This window comes from Oryza glaberrima, chromosome 3, assembly GCF_000147395.1.
Source record: "Oryza glaberrima chromosome 3, OglaRS2, whole genome shotgun sequence".
In the NCBI taxonomy this organism is placed as follows: domain Eukaryota; kingdom Viridiplantae; phylum Streptophyta; class Magnoliopsida; order Poales; family Poaceae; genus Oryza; species Oryza glaberrima.
In genome coordinates, this window is record NC_068328.1 from 24679790 (window position 1) to 24699607 (window position 19818).

Here is a 19818-nt window from a genome sequence, read left to right on the forward strand (position 1 = left end):
AATAATTACTTAAATTTTTTGAATAAGACGAATGGTCAAACACATACTAAAAAGTCAACGGTGTCAAACATTTTGAAACGGAGGGAGTACTGTACATATAAATAGTAAGAGTACTAGTAATGCATAACAAGAGAGATCGAAATTTTATTATATTTAGATGACATCTCACCCGTTACTAATATTCATGTGTGCACGTACTGTCGTCTGTGATACATATAAGGATCAAAGTCAATCATAAATCTTATTCAACGGTAACCAAAATTTAAATTTTGAGATCTAATTTTATTTACAGATGATTTTTTAGATTTTTTTTTTCATCATACTCTACTGTTCAATCTTATCTTTTAAACTGCTAATAACATAAATATTTTCCCCATAAATTAGTATTTTTGCTCGTTTATTTCTTCATAGCTCAAACAATCAAAGTTACAAGAAAATGATTCGCTTTGTTGATTTCAACCCTGCAGTATGATAGGATTTAGAATGATACTCAGCCGCAGTATTTCCAATAAATGAAAAATTCTAGAACAGATTCTATAGCCGAGAGGATTGCATTTGTGGTATTTGCAATTAACGGGCAAATTGAGTACTGTTAAATTGGAATACAAATACTGGAATCATGCACTGCTAAAAGAACGGTTTTCGTATGCCGGTCGTTCAGCCTCAATTTTGCAGGCGGATAAAAATGCAAAATATTTGCTTTTAAGTTTACTAGGATGGGGAGGAGGGTGGGTGTTGAAGAGCTACCTTCCTTACAAAATAGACATAATAATCTATTAAATAATATTCTGGGTAGATAGTCCATTCCTTTCTTCCAACGTTGAACTCTCCGTATAATGGAATATCATGGGCAACAGCAGGTAGTACGTAGACGGTTGCCTTTTAAATGACCGCTCGTAATAACACTTAGTACATACGCGGTTGCCTGAGACATCACCTAGAAAATATATATATTCACACGGGTGGCACTGTGTAGAGATCATTCATGTATAATCTATTTTTTCTAGATGGCGCACTCGTAATTATCCACTTGTATTGTTGTTCTTTTCGTCTTTCTCACGGCATTACTTCAACTGTCCAATTACAATTCACTATTATCGGTTTTCGCATGGATTCCGGTCATTTCCTCTTCCATAATTTCTCAATTGCTCCGTCAAAGGGAGTTTGCCAATCTGATCCCATGATCTCTCCATTTCCTGATAAACTTCTCCTTTTTTGGCCCCTATGATTAAGATGGTTAGCAGGTTAATTCCCTCCAATAAGCTCAAATGGAGTACTAGTCAAACCCCATTCTTCTGAAGCCATGCAAGAAATGAATCTTGTACCACCACACTGAAACTACATAACATAAACAAGAAATGGTCACTTCCAGCAGCAAATCATGCAGCCACTACCACCACAAAAACAAATGAAACATCACATGCAAGCACCTTGTTGGAACTCCAGCTCAGCTGTGGGGCATGATGCTGCACTGAAAAATCCTTTCTGATGTTGCACTGAAATCTTACTATATCTTTTTCTCTTTTTTTTTTACAGTGGTGCTGCCCAGGTGAGTGGCCACTGGCCACCATTCTTTCCCTCCATCCAGCCACCTTTGCACCGTGACGTCACCATCTTATCTTCTCCCTGTTCTTAACACCCACATGCTCATCTCATCTCCTTTCCAACATCTTGTGTTTGATACTACTACTAAAATGCTTGCTCATGTAGTTAGCCTATAACACTTGGATTTTTCAGATGTAGTAGGATTCAGACAGCATTAACCAGTGGAGTACTACTCCCTCCGGTTCGTTATTAGTTGGTGTTAGAGACTTGACTGTTTGGATGGAGAAAAAAAAATGATGTTTTAGCTTTGGTGTGTTACGTTTGGACTAATTTACCCCTTCGTGTATGCAAAACACATTAAGCTAACCACACGGATATAATTATTATGGGTATAATAGGAAATAGTCACTCTAATTAATTACTCATTAGTATCCAAACTCTTGTCTAAAGCGTTAATTAATAAGGAACCTGAGGGAGGAGTAAACATTCCATTCATTTTTAAATAATTGACGACCACAACTATCTTATTTTAACCATAAATTATATGTAAATAATTATATTATAATGAATGAAAGTTATAGGTTACATTTACGATGCTTCGCATTCCAATAAGATGACATATTTTCAACTATTTATAAATCTTCTGTAATAAAGGCAAGCGGTCAAAGCTTAAACTAAATACGTAGCATCAATGTCAATTACTCCCTCCATTCCAAAACAAATTTATTTTTCACACATCCCACACATACCAATAAAAAAATTTTAAAAAACAGAATACCCTCACCTTTTTCAAATCTCAATGCAATCATTACTTATTTTATCTATTCCCAATATATTTATTTTATACTTTTATAAACTCCGATGCAATGATTAGCCAAAAATATATTTATTTAGAATAAACGGAAGAAATAAAAAGTGAACTTTTATTGTCTTATTGTTACTAGAACAGAGGGGTTAACTTCAGGTGTTCCCCCCTTCCTGCAAAAGTTTGAGTGCTCTTTCTGCAGCAGTGTTAGGAGTACCAGTTAACCAGTAAACTTAACTCAGGTGCTCACTCCCTTGCAAAAATGTGAGTGCCTTTCTATCATGCTGCTGCTTCTGTCCCTTCACTCCGATGTCCTCTCAAAGTGCTAATTTCCATGTGTCTTTTGCTCCTTTTGGATGACAGAAAGTTTGGTGCCCCCTTTATATTTTAACTTCAGCTTTGGTGAGCCGTGAATGCATCCTTGTCATGCAATGTTTGTCCATGATGGAGTAGGATACTCCTAGCTTCATTGGCGAAGAGACCAAGAAACCAGGATACTAGCGAATACGATTCCTTCAATGCAAGCCAAGCCAAGAAAATTCTGGCCTTTTTTTCTCTGAATTTTTGCCTGCTTGAGTGACGCCTCTCTGGCATTCTGCCATACTCCATGTATATGCAGTGGTAGCAGTTCTGCATCTCCTGCAGAGAACTTCTGTGCCTGTCTCGTTTCTGCAGGGGTTTGCTGCTAAACTAAACTGTGGTTAACAGCAAATGTTGTTACCTCCGTCCTAAAATAAGTACAGCCGTGAATATTCATGCTCAATGTTTGATCGTTCATCTTATTTGAAAAATTTGTGAAAAATTTAAAAATATTTAGTCACACATAAAGTACTATTCATGTTTTTATCATCTAATAACAATAAAAATAATAATCATAAAAATTTTTCAAATAAGACGAACGGTCAAACGTTGAACGTGAATAGTGCAAAACTGCACTTATCTTAGCACCGAGGCAGTATTATCAAAAAAAAAAAAAAAAAAAAAACAGCTGTTGCCTGTCGGCCTGTTGCTAGGTCAGGTCTCAGGTGAACCCCCAATTGTCAGAGCTGGAAAGGACAGAACACAGCTTCTGATTAAAAAAAAAACATCCTGGCAAATGTGTTCCAAGAAACTGATACAGGAAATCAAACTGGAGAAAGGAACAAACTGGAGAAAGGAACATTATACTACCTCTGTCCCAAAATAAGTGCAGCCGTGGATATCCGTGCTCAACGTTTGACCGTCCGTTTTATTTGAAAAATTTATGAAAAATTTAAAAATATTTAGTCACACATAAAGTACTATTCATGTTTTATCATCTAATAGCAATAAAAATACTAATCATAAAAAAATTTTAAATAAGACGAACGGTTAAACGTTAAACGTGAATAGTGTCAAACTACAATTATTTTGGGACGGAGGAAGTACGTAATAAGTTTAATCAACGGGTAAATGGACAAGACGCATTGGATTTTACGGCAACAATATTCAGAATATCAGACCATCAGCAGCTAAGAATCTCTGTCGCACCAAGGATTGCTGTCTGCTATATCTTCGTCTAGCATGTCTGTTGCCACGTTGGAGACAACAGCTCTGTTCCTCATTGGAATATTCACCGTTCACGGTTCATTTGAAACGCGAAAATCTAAACAATTTTTATAGGAAACAGTATAATTCCTAAAATCCTCCTTTGCATTAGACATTAGACCTATTTCAGTGATGTCAAATCCATTAAAAAGAATTTTCCATGATGCAATTGCAAACACAAGACTCCAAGATAGTTTAACCATCCGATGATCATAGACAGCAATTTCTGAAACATGTGGCGACTGGTACATAGATGAAAGCTGTTAATATCATGATTCACTCCAGAAGTTTTTTTACAAACGCGCAAACCGGACAAGGACCTTTCTTGCGTACATGACATTAACATATAGCAACCCATCAGATAATTGAAGTTAAGTGGGAACTGGAATGGAAAGAATACTAGTGGAAAATGACGCACAAGAGCATCTCCACACAAGCTAAAATCAGATCGGGCAAACCTAACGAGCAATAGGTACAGCATCAGGCAGGGAGCTCCAGAGAAATAGTGGCAGAAGAGTATGAACAACGGGTGCACCAAAAGCCTAGAAGAACTTGTTGAACTGGCCGCTCAGGGTGTCCTTCAGGTTCGAGTACAGCCCGTAGAGGGAGTATTGCCGCAGGTTAGACACCTCATACCACGAGTTCAGAACTGATTCGTGTTTATCGGTGCCTGAGAAAGCCAGTTGGATGCCGATACTGCAGTCAACAGGTCCCTGGCTCTTGCAGCTCTGTGTTCTGAAGGCACAGGTTTGCTTGCCGATGCAAACAAGGCTTGAAGATTTCGCGCAAGCACCACAGCCATCCTTCTTCCAATGCAAGTTTTGAAGCCTGCCTTTATTGAACTCAAGAACCTAGACAAGTATCATCAGATGGAGACAACATTAAGAATATTCTTTGTGTCACAAGTTGATAGGTGATGGGCATAGTGGTACATCTTTGGTTCCATACCAGGGTGAAGCTGGAGACTGTATATGAGGAATTGGACACAAAGGTTGGAACAGACCGGGCTGCATACTTCCTACCGGCAAATGCTACCATGTACCCACCAGCTGTGGCCTAGGAAATATACACAGAAGAATTTTGGTTATATACTGATCCATCATTTGATGCATTATATATAAAAGGACTGAACAAAAAAGTATTAGATCCATCAATGATCTTATTAGATGCATAATATGCAGAAAACAAAAAAGGCTGAACACTAAACCTAATCAGTGTCCAGTAAGAGCCAGTGAGCTGTGACATGATAAAATTGACGATGCTGAGTGATCACACAACTTAGCTAATGAAAAACAAAGCTGAAGGAACTGGTTCCTCACAATATTACTATCTTATCAAATGTTGGAACAATTTGTAAAGAAGAAGCATTTTCTGTTCTCTCTAGAGCATTCTAAGCAATAGTAGCAAATATCAACATTTGTATGATGAACATATTATAAGCTACTAAATTGACATATATGAGGGTGAAGACCAAGATCAACAAAGTAAATAAGATCAAGAGCTACAGGTAACATTTTGAGGTTAACAGTAGGCCATGTTATCAACAATCAGAGTGTAGAGTTCACCTGTTTTTAAAGAAAAAATATAATGAAAAAATGGCGCAATCAAGAAAAGCTAATGCTGAACATTATTGGTGGCTACAGTCAAACTACTAGGCAGCGTGCATCATGGAGCCCAAGTCAGCAAAATAAATCCTTGTGATAAACTCAAGATAGAAACGTGCATAATCAATTGAGATACAATGATATTTAAACAATTTAGCCAATGCATAACCTTTAACAATCTACTTTATTTGACCAACCTTTTGAAAAAATAAATAAATAATAGCCGGTACGAATTGCTTTGGAGTTTAAGGGCCTGTTTGGCACAGCTCCAGCTCCAGCTCCACCCCTCCTGGAGCTGGAGCTCAACCAAACAGTTTCAGCTCCACCAAAATTGGGAGTGGAGCTGGGGTGCAGCTGGAGCTCAGCTAAACAGTTTCAGCTCCACCAAAACTGGGAGTGGAGTTGGGTGGAGCTCTCTCACAAAATGTACTAGAGTTGTGAGCTGGGTTTAGGCAGCTCCACAACTCCACTCCAGACTCAACTCCTGGAGTTATATATAGGAGTTGGAGCTGTACCAAACAGGCCCTAAAGCTTATCTGGTCTCACAATTGGAGAAGCCTTTATTTGACATAAACTACAGACATAAGCAGATCAAAAGTGGAAATGACATTTCTTAATGCGGGACATGCTGGGATTAAATTCTCAAGCCTAGGTTCTTGCTCTAGCATTGCATGCTTGGGTACAAAATGCAAATGGTTTTCTAAACAGATCTGGATTCACCATTGGCGTATCATAGCATGATAACAGTAGTCCATAGGATGAAAACTGAACGGATTTCATGAGAAAAATAAGAGTTTTTAGTTGTCATAGGATTTTTTTCTCAAAGCAGCATGTCAGAAAAAAACTATCAAAAAAAAGAAGATAAAACAATAGTACAAAGTACTTCACATACATGATGCTATGTCAGTATGTCCTTGATGACTTTGGGTAGTGGCCACTATTAAGTTAGAAGTAGGTATACCTTGGAAATTGATGCAATATGCATAGCAGTCAAATTTCAAGGTTTAGCAGTCCTTGAAACGCTATAAACTATAAATGCATTTATATTAAACCAAAGAAAAATATTCCTTTATGTGACTACAAATTAGCAAGATTGGGACACAACAAGTCTAGAACAGATATTGTTAGTGTTGCATTTAATGGAATTGTAGACTATAGTCACTAACTTACAGGTGATAAGAAAACTAGAAGGCTTCCTTCACCACAATATAATATGACAAAATCACCAAAGTATTCATATGTTGCATACTTGCATAACCTGTGAGCATTATTCAAGGTCCATCAAAGAGACCAAATGTATCAAGGCATTTAACCACAAACCATGATTACACCTCTCTAAACAGAAGTCAATTAACTCAGTGAAAATGGAATTCATTTGGAAGAAGAAAATAACATCATCTAACACTTGCTGTTATCATCAATTTAATTTAACACATTGACTGTCTCTATCTGCACTATTGCCTACAATCACAAACACAAAGTACATCAGTATCCTTCACGCTACATTTTGGATAGAAATGCAAAATAGTGTACTCAAGCAAGAGATGGGTGGAATACTATAACATTTGAGGTTAATCCTACCAGTACCCACAGAAAAGAGCTTCTATGTCACTATGTAGACTATTCGCACGTGAAAACCCAGGCCCGATGCCCTCCACAGGAATGTCAGGGTGAAGAAAAGGACCCACATGACAATAGGTCACACTAAAATGAGAGTTCTTGCAAGAGATCACTTAAAGCAACAACCCAATCAAGAGCACTAAGGCAACAGGATCAGCAATCCCAGCTAGTCTCCAGCTCATCTACTACATTGCCATGAACTCGTACGGAGCGAAATTCCTTCATCATAGTTGCGTGTCACAAGCATACTGATCGAGCAACGAGTTTACTCCAAGCTCTACCCAGATCAAGAAATGCTACATTAGCCTCCAGAATCCTACCAGTCCAAGCTTCCTGCAGCTCAGATCAAACCAAGAAACACAGAAGCTGACCAGCAGAACACGCCTAACCGACCGCCACCTACTGCGGCATTTCCACGAGCAGGTACAGCGCAAGCTCCACCGGATCCACCCAACCAACCAAAGTAAACCAACCCCATGAGATGCGTGCAGGGAAGAAGGGGAAGGTGGGGGGGATGAGCTTACGGGGTTGAAGCCGGTGGTGGTGTTGATGGTGAGGAGGGAGATCTCGTCGACCTTGGGGCGGAAGACGGCGAGCTGGCCGGAGGAGGCGAGGCCGAGGCGGCGGTCGCAGGGGGAGAGCTGCACGGATCCGCCGGAGTAGAAGGCGCCGAGGCTGGCGAAGGCGATCCCGAAGCTGAACCCGTCCCCGCGCTGGATCCGCGTGTCGCTGCAGGGGTCGTACACCCCGTTCTCGTCCCTCGCCGCCGCCGCCACCGAGGCGAGCGCCGCAAGCGCGACGGCGGCCAGCAGCAGCGAATGCGGCGGCGCGGAGGCGGAGGAGGCGGCCATGGCGGCGCGATCCGTGGCGAGGCGAGGCAGGAGGAGGTTGGCTGTAGTAGGAGAAGTGGTTGAGTTGAGGGAGGCGAGCTCGTGGGTGACAGCGATGGAGGTGGAGGCGAGAGGTGAAGGGGAAAGGAGGTGGGTTGGTGGGCCGGTTAGTTTAGCGGGCTGAATTTATTGAGGGCTGGTCCTGTTGGGCTGTGGGTAAGATGGGCCGTCGTGGTCGTTAGTGGGTTGGGCTGAGCTTCTTGACGCTGTTGGGCGTTAAACTAAATGGGCTGACTTTTCTGTGACATGAACCTGGGTCGGTCTGACTGAACCTTTGGGGCCGCTCGTTCTGTGGGCTAAATTTCTCGACAACATTGGAAGTAGGAAAAAGTATACCGAAGGTCCCTCAACTTGTCATCGAGTTACAAAATCGTCCCCAACCACAAAACCAGATATATGATATCCCTCAACTTACACAAACCATTCACTTTAGGTCTTTCGGTGATTTTGACCCCGATTTTACACTACATGACGGCTGAGTCAGCGTGGGACACACGTGGACCCCACATGTCAAGATGCCACGTCAGCACCCTCCCTCTTCCCCCTCCTCCTCTATCTCACTCTTCTCTTCTCTAGGCAAGCCGACCGGCGCTGCTGGGGAGGAGGCCGCGGGGTGAGGCGGGAGAGGAGGCAGCGATGACGGCTGCAACACGGGAGAAGGCGAGGACGGTGGCTGGCCGGCGCTGCTAGGGAGGAGGCCGTCGGGGTGAGGTGGGAGAAGAGGCGGCGACGTCGGCTGCGACACGGGAGAAGGCGAGGACGGTGGCCGGTCGCGAATGGCGTGGACGGCATTGTGTCGCCGCCGCCGGTGATGTAGCCCCGCACGGGCAGGCGCCGCAGCGTTGGGCGACGAGGAGAACGGCGGAGCAGGCGAGCGACGACGGAGTAGGGTGACGACGTGCAGGCGGGCGAAGCAAAGCGACAGATACCCACCCACTTATTCAGTTTTACTTAAAAAAAACCACCTCATTGCACACGTGCTTAACCGAATCAGTTCGTTATCACTGAGCTAGAGTCACCACATGCTAAGTTAGCCAAGCCAATCTTATCCAAATGCGCGCATTAGACTTATTTTTCATATTTGATTGAACTTTTTTTTTCATACAGCAAAACTCAATACGGCAACATTTAAACTCTCAACATAATTCTATTTGTGAAATCTTAAAAAAAATTGTCAAAACTACACTTTGCAATATTTAATTTTAGTAAAGAACACCTTAAGACTCACACTTTATGAAAATATATTAATTCGGTTAAACATGTATGCACAAGCGTTGGTTTTTGCAATAAAACTGAGTAGGTGGATAGGTATTTACAATAAAATGATTTATAGGGTGGAATGTCAAACTTCAAGTGACTTATAGATGTGGTTTTTATATTTTTCTCAAAAATCAATCCTTAAGTGGTTTATCCTACATGGCACCTATGTGTGTCCCACACATGTCTGTAACATCCCTCATCTACGTGGCACCTAAATTTCTCAACAATTTGGACTTTTCGGCGCTGTTAAATTCGTTGTTAGTTCAGTGGGCTAATTGCTGCTTCATCACTTCAGTTTTTTCAGTCGCAGATTAAGAGTTGATCACCTTTTCAATCCGACGAAGAACATTCAACAAAAAAAAAAATGCCATCACAGATTTCTAGCAAGGCAGCAACTTGTTTATACTCGCTACGTTTCATATTTTAAGTCGTCCGACTTATTTCTTAGTCAATGAGTAACTTTATATAAAAATATAGTACTATTTTTAGCATATTATCAAAATATATTTAATATTAAATTAAATGAAACTAATTTGATATTTTAGATGTTGCTAAATTCTTTTATAAACTTAATTAAACTTAACAAAATTTAACTAGGAAAAAACTCAAACGACTTATATTATAAAAATTATAAACGGAGGGAGTACAGCATAAATGCAACATCATGCCATATTTGATATTTCCATGCTTTCCGTCACTCTCGTCCATGGACGCCAAACAGGTAACACGGTTGACTGCTACCAAGCTGTACATTAGTGCTACTGCTAGCCATAACTGTTTTAAGATCCACCATTCTGAAAAATAATCATGACAAAAGAGGAACAATTAACCAGATGTCAGTTGCAAACACCCAGAGAAACCTGGCGACTGAGAGGAGACAGACAGACAGACACAAGCCATCTACTATGGTTTTAGGCATATCTAAATACAGGCAGAAGTTTCAAAGAATGAAATAGGTCTCCTTTTCTTTTTGCAACCAAAAACTTGCTGAGGTGCTAAAACAAACCAATGTTCATCCCAAACTCTTCTTGCTTATACTTTCCAAGACCATGACAGCAATCCCCTCTAATGTACCATCTTCTATTATATACTAAAAGTCGTCCATGAAACTTTCTACAAACGCTCTTAAACCGCCACGTGGCGCTCTAATAAAATAGAGAAAATCCTAGAAATTCTAAAAAAAAACCAAAACAACTATCCCTTGATTTTCATTTAAATTGGTGGGTCCAATATTATACACCGTTAGATAAAATTGATCTTAAAACAAACTAAATACCATGGGTCCCACCTATCCTCTCCTCCCGCGCATTAGTAGGTGGAGTATATACGTACGTACATGGTACGTACGCTTCCACCCCCCCCCCCCCCCGCCCTCTTTCCTTTTTTTCTTCTTTTTTCCATTTATATATATAATGGATATATTTTTTAAATAATCATAATTTTACAAACAAAAAATCTACCATCATATAACTTAAGCCGATGTACTCTTTACTTTGTATTATTATTTTCAAATAATGCACTATTTTAAAATAAGTTTTACACAATTATATCGTATACCTATCAAATAAACAATATCTATATTAACTAATTTATACAGGCACTTAAACTGATGGCTCCATTATATAAATCATCGGATCTACTTTTTATTACATTGGTCTATTATTCTCATGTAATGCACTTTTTCAAAATAAGGCCTACACCATTATATTGTGTACCCATTAAATTAACAATTTAAAAAGTACATGATGTAATCATCGGATCTATTATTTGCTAATAAATAAAGCGTCAAAAATTCTCTTTTTGCCAGTTGCATAATGCACGTCTGTACTTTTGCCTTTCGCACGTGTAATAAAGCATAGTGTCTGAGACATTTAAGGTGATCACAACCGCTATAGCACTACCGCTTTGCCACATATCAAATCATATATGAAGATGATTAATTTTGTTAATAACATGAAAAGAAAATTAAAGGTGTGATACAGCGAGAGAATAATTAAGCACCATGTGTTGTGTTTTTCTCAACACTAATTAGCTCTGTTTAAATTGAAACCGAGAGTTGATTACATAACAATTATAATGTATTTGTGTTATGTCGTATTTAGATTTTGTACTATTTGTTCGTACATGTGAAAGGAATCATTATGTTATAAATGTGAGCGCAATATTAACGAATATCAATAGAACTCTTACTACGACAAGGGTGATAAAGGAAGTTTAAGGCCCTCTCTTTTTTTTCCAATTCCATATTTTGGATTTTTGTTTGCACGCTTTCCAAGTTTCTAAATGGTGTCTTCTTTACACAACATTCTAACTTTTTAGAAGTCAATTCATTCATTTATACCCTCAAATAGCTATCACATAAATTATATAATTCATCAATTTCAACTGTCCTAAACCTTAAGTACTACATATTTTTTCATGCGAGCCATGGTGATCAGTAAATTGGTGATCAACGGATCATCAAAGTCGTAAGATGAATATATAAGAGTTACTCTGAACAATTGTAAATAGGTGTCAAAATTAATTGCTATTAATTAGACATCTAATGGCTTGCTAGCCACAAAATTAATTTCTCTCTACATGTATATAAACATGGATGAAGCTGGAACAAATATTACCATATGTCCCATACATATGTATTGCGCAGTTAATATTCTAATTAGTCATTTAAAATTCCTTAAAATACTCTCAAGCTGCCACGTGGTGCTATAATAAATTAGGGCAAATATTAGAAATTCTCAGAAAAAAAATCAAAGTATCTATTATTTGATTTTCACCTAAATCGGTAGGTCCAATATTATAAACCGTTAGATTAAATTGATCTTAAAACAAACTAAATACTACGAGGTCCCACCTCGACATAGGTACGCACCTACGTGCGCGGGTACGTACGCCTCCCCTCCATTTTTTCATTTTTCTCTTTCTTCTTTTTTTTCCCATGCATATGCTTCCCCTCCCTTTATTACTATATCATACGCCTTCATGAGACGATTTAATGAAAAGAATTTTGAGTATCTTGCACTCGCATTTTTAATTTGCGGCCATACTACACGGTATGTATATACATGGACTTATGATAATTAACTATCAATAGTTTATAATTTACTCGAGAAAAAAAACATGATTCAAAAATAGGAAGTACTTAATCCATCTCCTACTCAAAAGTTTGTGAATGGTTTTCTAAGATACCTTAAGAAAAATAGAACCCTTAAATTATTATAAAATAACATTATCCAAACTTTAGTTTGCCCTGAATCTATGAGACAATTTCTGAACAAACAATAATCTTACCTTTCAATAATATAAGTGCCCGCGCATACGCGCGGGCCACCTTCCTAGTTACAATTAACGCCCATATTTTAACCTTATGATCTACCCAAAAGCTATGTACAGTTTAGGAGCAGCATAGATTCAGGACAGAAATATCACAATGCCTATTAGCAGAGGGGGCAGCGGGTAGGGTATATGGAAGTTCGGCCAATAGATTTAAGAAACCATATTCTCCCAAGTCCCAACCCAACAGTTGGTATATTAGGGTTTAAGCCTACATCTTTGAACCCAAAAAATGGGCATATTATGATCTTTGAACCCTGTTAATGCAGATCTATTTTTTTTTCTTCACAAAATAATTCATAAAAAAACATCCTACAGAAATCAATAGGCCCTTTTATTATTACTATTATTATTATTATCACTTCAAAGTGCAAGACCGACTAAGAAACAAACTGTCATTATCATGGCAAGCAGAACATAAGAAGTGTAATAACAATAGCCGTGGCATGTATGGAACAAAAGTAATAAACCATCACTGCATGTATTTACAGTGCCACCATGTAATACATAGGACGATCATGCTAACTAACACCCTACTATTACTTTCCAACAGATTGTCACGTTCATACAGGATACTCACGTAGGGACAATTTGTAGTCATACCATCCTCACCTCCCAGCAGCGCATTCAATTGCTGGAAAATCTCTGAATAACAAAACAGAGGGGATATGTTGTTCCTCACGTAGTAGTTCAAGGGCATAGATGGACACTCTGTGCTTGTTCATCACATCACAACCCTGCAACAAAAATCAGAATGAGCATCAAAATTAAAATTTGTTTGTTTTTGTAGCAGAAGAAAAGCATGTTTTGGATAGAAACAGGTTTTCTTAATATTAAAATATTTTCAAAATGTTTCAAACCAAATTACATGAGTGGTATGAATGTCACCAGAACCAAGAAAATGACAGTAATGACTTGTATAGTAATTTGTGTAATGTACATCTGACCTGGTTGAGAAAATGGCACAAGAACATATGTTCAGCAACAGCAAAAGACCCAGCCTCTACCAATTAGCAAATACTTCTAAACAATCTAACAAACAGAAACTTACAGTTGCAGATACACGAACAATCCAATGTAGTAAGCATTCCATTTGATGACACAACACTCTTGATGTAGCATGCCACTTTATTGCGTAAGTGTTAAGCATACAAATTACAGAACAACCTAAAATTCCCGCATTTCATACTATGTACACTCCATTCAGTGACATTGTCTCCAACACAACACCTAAAAAGAAGATTAGATCTTTTTGACACCACCTTAGCAACAGTACATATCCATACCTCATTCACCTCAGTGTACAAATTCCGACACCCTGAAATGTGGTGTTGTTGCTGGATTAGTCACGTAGGATGACAGAGTCTGCAATCTCCATCAGTGGCTCAAGGCACTCGGGAGCAAACTTGCGGGCGAACATGTACGAGTATGTCCCATTTGATTTCCTCAGCTCCTTGATCAGGCTTGCAGACACCTCCCCAGGCCGGTATGTGTGAGGGTGGCCCTCGACTTGATCCGTCCAGTTCACCCTTGTCAGAGTATACCCGGTGCAGCCTTCGGGGTCTTGCATATCCAGCAATGTCGGGAAGTAGTGCTCCTCTGGATAGCACGAGTCTCTGCGCTTGATCAGGCAAGGAAGCTTAAACTTCCTCCATAGCTTCATGTCCCTGACGACCATGATGGCATGCTTCCTCGTCAACACAAAGAACTGCGACCCGAACCGGAACTGGTCGTACGGCACCTCCGGGAGCATCACATCGTCGCCTCGGGCATAGTACCTATCATGAATCATGTAGGCATCGTCCATTATCTCGATGAAGCTGCGGTGGCGGCCATGAGGCCCGGCATTGTCGGAGAGGAGCGTGTTGTACAGCGTGGGGAACGGGTGGAGCGGGATGCAGGATTGCGAGAGGAGAGCGAAGAACTGGTTGGATGGGTCGTCGAGCAGGGCGGTGGCGATGAGGCGGCGGGCGGCGGAGATGAGGGTGGGGGAGGCGCGCTGCGTGGCCTTGGCCGGGACGAATCGGCCGCGGAACGAGGGCGTCGGCGGCATCGTGAGGGCGGAGAAAGGGTCGGCGTGGACGTAGAGGTTGAAGAGGTGGTGGTGGCCGCGGAAGAACTTCTCCCAGAGCGGGGAGAAGACGAGGTCGGAGTTGGTGAGGAAGAGGAAGGCGACCTTGGGGGCGGGGCGGCGGCGGAAGAAGTAGGACGCGGCGGAGGAGGGCGTGGGCGTGGCGGAGGAGGGGGAGGAGGAGGAGAGGATGGCGCGGCGGAAGAGCGCGAGGTCGTCGGACTCGTCGGCGTCCGGGATGGCCGGGAGCGTCTTGGGCGGGAGGAGGCGCGGCGCGAGGAGGAAGATGACCGGGATGGAGACGAGGAGGAGCACCGACAGCACGAACGGCGAGGCGTACGTCGTCGCCGGCGACGTCATCTCCGATCTCAGCGAACCCCCAACAAATCCGAATGAAATCTCAGCACGCACGCAGCAGCAGAAAATGCAAGCGAGAGGATTGGATTGGATCTCGCGGGTGGGTGATTCTTGGTGGAGGAGGACGAACAGCAACTAAATCGAAATTGAAAAAAAAAAAAAAGAGGATTAGATTTCTGCGAGGGTAAGAAAAAAAAGGTTGGGAGATGAGATGACAGCGATTGATAGTGACAGTCTCTCGAATCGAGGGGAAGAAACGAAAATGCTCCCAGAGAATTGGATCTAGCGATCTTGGAGGGACTACACAAAGCAAGACGAAATGGGCACAAGATTTCTTCCAGGGACGCAGCCGCGCGAGCCTCTCCCAATAACCCAAAAAAAACAAAAATCAAAAATCGGGCAAAAGAGGAAAAACGGCCAATGCCCGCCGCGCCCTACGCTCCGAGCCGATCAAATCCCGCCCAAAGCTCGCCCATCCCGGCAAGATCCGACCGCCCCACCTCACCCACCCAAGAACAGCCAAGAAAACGGACGCGCGCAGCACCCAAATTGGGGAAAATGGCGGCACGAAACCGAACCCCACCTCCTCCTCCCCGGATCCAATCCAGCCAGAAACCAAATCGAGCGAAGCAGCGCGCGCGCGAATCCCCGGAGGGCCAGGAGAGTGGGAGATTTTCGAGAGGAGGGCGAGATCTTTGGGTGGTGGGTCGCGGAGGAGGAGGAGGAGGGGAGTGAGGAGAGGAGGTTAGGACGCGTGCGTGGTCTGCGTGTGTGTGTGTTTGTGTCTTTTTTTTTTTAACATATAGTATTATATATGGCTGGCGTTTGCTCGCTGGATCTTAATTAAACCCAATTAAGGGCGCAATTAATCGGTGACGTGGCGGGCAATTAAGGGGGGTGTGAATTGGTTGCTGTTCATCTCGCCCGTCTATTTTTGGGCCATGGAGGTTGGATCGTGTCCTTTCCGTTTGAGCACGAATCTCGATGCGCCCTTGGTTCTAGAAGGCTCCTTCCGTTTCCATGGATGGGTTCAATTTGAGATTTTTAATATGTCTGGGATATGTATATTCAGATGGTAAATTGTTAAACCTCGCAGCTAAAGGTCAAAAATGGTTGAGGGGTGGTTTGGTTTGTGGCCTAAATAGGCCTTACCAAATTTTATCAGTGCCAAATTTTAGCAAGTTTTGTCATGACTAATTTTAGTAAGGTAAAGTTGTGTTTGAATTGAAGCCAAAATAGCCTAAGTTCACTATTGAAATGGCCTATTTTCTTAGGCATGCCAAAATTTGGCTTCAAACCAAATAGGCACTAAACGCTATTGAAATTGCTAAATATTGGTAAGCCTAATTTATGGCTCAAACCAAACCAGCCCTAGATATCTCTTAAATAGTTGTTTTTAGGGTTCAATTCTCGAAATTTAAAGAAATGGGACGCTTTTTGAAACGCAGAAATTTCGCCGAGCTTTTTATATTTTAGTTTAAATATTGTAAAACTGCTCCATTTCAAATTAAGGTCTAAGAGGTTTGCGAGTATGTCAACTTAATTTTACCGAGGACACCTGTCTAATGTGAACTTTTTTTTCCCTGAATATTTGTCATAGCTGTACTGATCCATATGGAAAGGGATTTAAAAAATTTTCCGTTTTACAACAAAGGTGAAACTTTAATTAAATCTTCTCTCGCAAATTTACAGATAGGGAGTACGAAAAAAACAGATGATATTGTTATCCTTTATTTATGACAGATTGGAAAAAGCATGATACCATCTATTCATGATAGCAATATCATTTATTTATGATAGTGACAACATTTGTTGACTAACAAGAGCAAAAGGAAAGAAAATACGAGGGAATGACTTGGTTATTTATAATCGTCGCCAAATTAGAGAAAAAGACAGCCATGTGAGCTAGCGGTAGTGGCAGCTAGCCACTACTAGTACTTACCAAACACCGTATACACATGTGGTGTATTCTACGGCGTACAACACATGTATGACTTCGACAGATACGTAGCTACTCTCTCCGTTCCATTTTAACCGTAACCATAACTTTCCGTATCTAATTTTGATCATTTGTCTTATTTAAAATATTTTTATGATTATTATTTTTATTGTTATTAGATGATAAAACATGAATAGTACTACTTTATACTTGACTTATATTTTTTTACTTTTAAAAATAAATTAAATAAGACGTACGATTAAAGTTGGATGCATAACTTAAAATTTATATAGTTGTGCTTAAAATGGACGAAGTGAGTACTAAATAATTAATGGCCTTGCCCAGGCAAAAATCTTGTTGAGTGCAGCCTTGATGTAAATTATTTAGGAGTATTCCCGTTGTATTTAACATAAGAGTAAATTGCACCTACGGTACAACAACTTGGCAGGTGGGTGCGATATAGTGCAAAAAATTAAAAATTAAACGTTCGAGTGCAACAACTTGATAAGTGGGTGTTCCAGTACAAGAACTTGACAATTTAGTATTTGGTGCATCATCTTGGCTAAGTATATGCTAGTTGAGTTTTTTAACGATGCCAATATGCCAATACATCCTATAGATATTACCACTTATAATATTAAATTTAATCTTTAAGAATTATATTGCACATACAATTTACATCCAATTACCTTTAAGAATTTTTTGTTTTCTTCACTTTTTGAAATATCAACCGAAATAATGTCTACATCCAATTTAATTGACTTTCAGTTATTAGTTATTAGGATAAAAATATAAATATGTTTATATAAATCCACGCTAGTATATTGTCAAAATAAGTATTTGAAATTTTGAATTTATATAAAAAAAATGCTCTAAATAATTAAGTTGTCACATAACTTCTTCATTTATTGTATCAAAATCGTACCTACCTTGCAAGTTGTTATATTTATACGATCACTTATAAAGTTCTTATACTAAATTGCACATTCCTACCAAATTGTTGCACTAGAACACTCATTTTTCAAGTTATTGCATTAAATTGCACCCACTTGCCAAGTTGTTGCACCATGCATGCAATTTACTCTTAACATAATAATTCAGAAGCAAATGTATATTGTCCTTTTGTTGATTCAGTCTCGCGGGCTTTGTTCTCTCTGTACAGGTGCCAAGTGGATTGGCCTAAGAATGTGCTCACATGACATAGCTAGTAAAATCACGTGACGTATAAGGTATATACTTGCGTCAACGATTAGGGGCCATATGTTCTTTTTTTTTTTCCATAAAAGATATGTGGAAATTCATGCTTAGCTATTTTTTTTCTAGGCAAGATATCTAATGATGACAAGCTTGCCTACGGCTACAATACCATCTCAAAAAACAAAGGGAAAATTTGCTTGCAATACAATAGAAGCGACGTCTTCACATGCTTTTCTACACTCTTTTAGGCAAGGGAGTATCTAGATTCCAAGTGACGGCCGCCTGAAATTTGCTTCTGTTACGAAATTGTACTAAACCATCTTCTCATTTCTTTCCCTCTAATATATGATTGGAGCTGAGTTGCGAATTCATTTTTTCACTTTTCCAAGGAGAACTGTGAATTCATGGTAGCCCTTAGGGTAAAACTTAGAGCATCACTAACAGTACCCCTATTCCATTCCCAATCATGATTTTTTGAGATTTTAGTTGAAAAAAAACAATCCAACAGTATCCCTAATCATCTCCAAAATTTAGTCACTCTCATCCCCGCGTATATCGAGGGCTCGCTCCCAAAATTAGCTCGTGCGCCTTCTCTATCCATCGATCTCCCGGCATGTGGATCTTGTAGAGGGGCCACATCAAGGAGCGAGCACTATTGGGGCAGAAGCTCACATATGGGAGAAACAATTTCTGTTGTTTTCGGTTGTTAGTTCAGTATGGGCCTACCTTTTAGTTTTTTTTGAATTAAAGTAAGGCTCTCTCTTAGAGAGATGGGTTTTTTCACTACCTATTTTCAGTTTAGGAAACCGAATAATTAAAAAAAGGAGTGGATTATTCACATTCTGTTGGTGATGCTCTTAGCCCTCCTAAAATTGAAATGTTTAAGTGAAACTGATAATTGGCCTCAATTCAAATAAAAAAGGAATAAATTTTACAAAACACTAGATTTTGGGGCACTCATAACATAAAACCCTAGGTATTAAGGTTTGTTTCGAAGAACCCTAGGTTTTGAGGCAAAATGTTCCAATAAACCTCATTATTAGAGACTTTGTACTGTGTTTATAAATTACATGGGAGGGATATGTATTTTGAGGCTAATGACGTGAACATATACTTATAATATAATATAAAATAATGGAATTATGAATCTTTGATGTAAACATGGGTTCCTTGAAACATTCTACCCTAAAATCTAGGGTTACTTGAAACAAATCATAATATATAATATCTAAGGTTTCGTGAAATTTACAACCCCCCCCCCCAAAAAAAAAAGGAGTATATTGTTTCACTTTGCACCAAGTTTAGCACATATTTTCACTTTGCGCTAGGATAGATCAAAATATTTCACTCTGTAGTGGACTTTATCATATAACTGAAAAAAAAATCTTATAAATCACGAGTGAACCTTATGAAGCTTTTTGAATTCAGACCACTTTTCACAAAGTTTCTTTCATATTTTGTAAAATTTGATGAAATTTTTATATGTTTGATGATGTATCCTGATGCTAAGTGAAACTCATTTGAAGCTAACTGATATAAACTGAAAGTATATGTTCAATCTGGTGTAAAGTAAAACGGATGTGTTTTACTAGTGTAAAGTACAATTTACTCAAAAATAAAAAATAATGAGC

General features: G+C 39.8%; 2 protein-coding genes across 3 annotated transcripts; both read right to left on the reverse strand.

Annotated features, from left to right (window-relative positions):
• Positions 1–4166: 4166 nt before the first annotated feature.
• On the reverse strand, positions 4167–8072 carry LOC127768687 (uncharacterized). Its single transcript, XM_052294315.1, has 3 exons — positions 7665–8072; positions 4865–4972; positions 4167–4767 (listed from the first exon to the last, which is right to left on the reverse strand). Exons 1-3 carry the CDS (start codon positions 7989–7991, stop codon positions 4459–4461), a joined length of 744 nt encoding a protein of 247 aa, XP_052150275.1. The 5' UTR covers positions 7992–8072; the 3' UTR covers positions 4167–4458.
• A 3882-nt stretch (positions 8073–11954) lies between these two features.
• Positions 11955–15839, reverse strand: LOC127768306 (glycosyltransferase BC10-like). 2 transcript variants are annotated; one of them, XR_008016572.1, is made up of 2 exons: positions 13910–15838; positions 11955–13360 (listed from the first exon to the last, which is right to left on the reverse strand). XR_008016572.1 is itself a non-coding variant. In XM_052293855.1 (2 exons), the coding sequence occupies exon 2, from the start codon at positions 15052–15054 to the stop codon at positions 13966–13968; it is 1089 nt and encodes a 362-aa protein (XP_052149815.1). In that variant the 5' UTR covers positions 15055–15186; positions 15635–15839; the 3' UTR covers positions 13738–13965. The 2 variants fall into 2 exon arrangements, 1 of the variants encoding a protein (XP_052149815.1); XM_052293855.1 differs by lacking the exon at positions 11955–13360 and having other exon boundaries at positions 13738–15186; positions 15635–15839.
• Positions 15840–19818: the final 3979 nt, after the last annotated feature.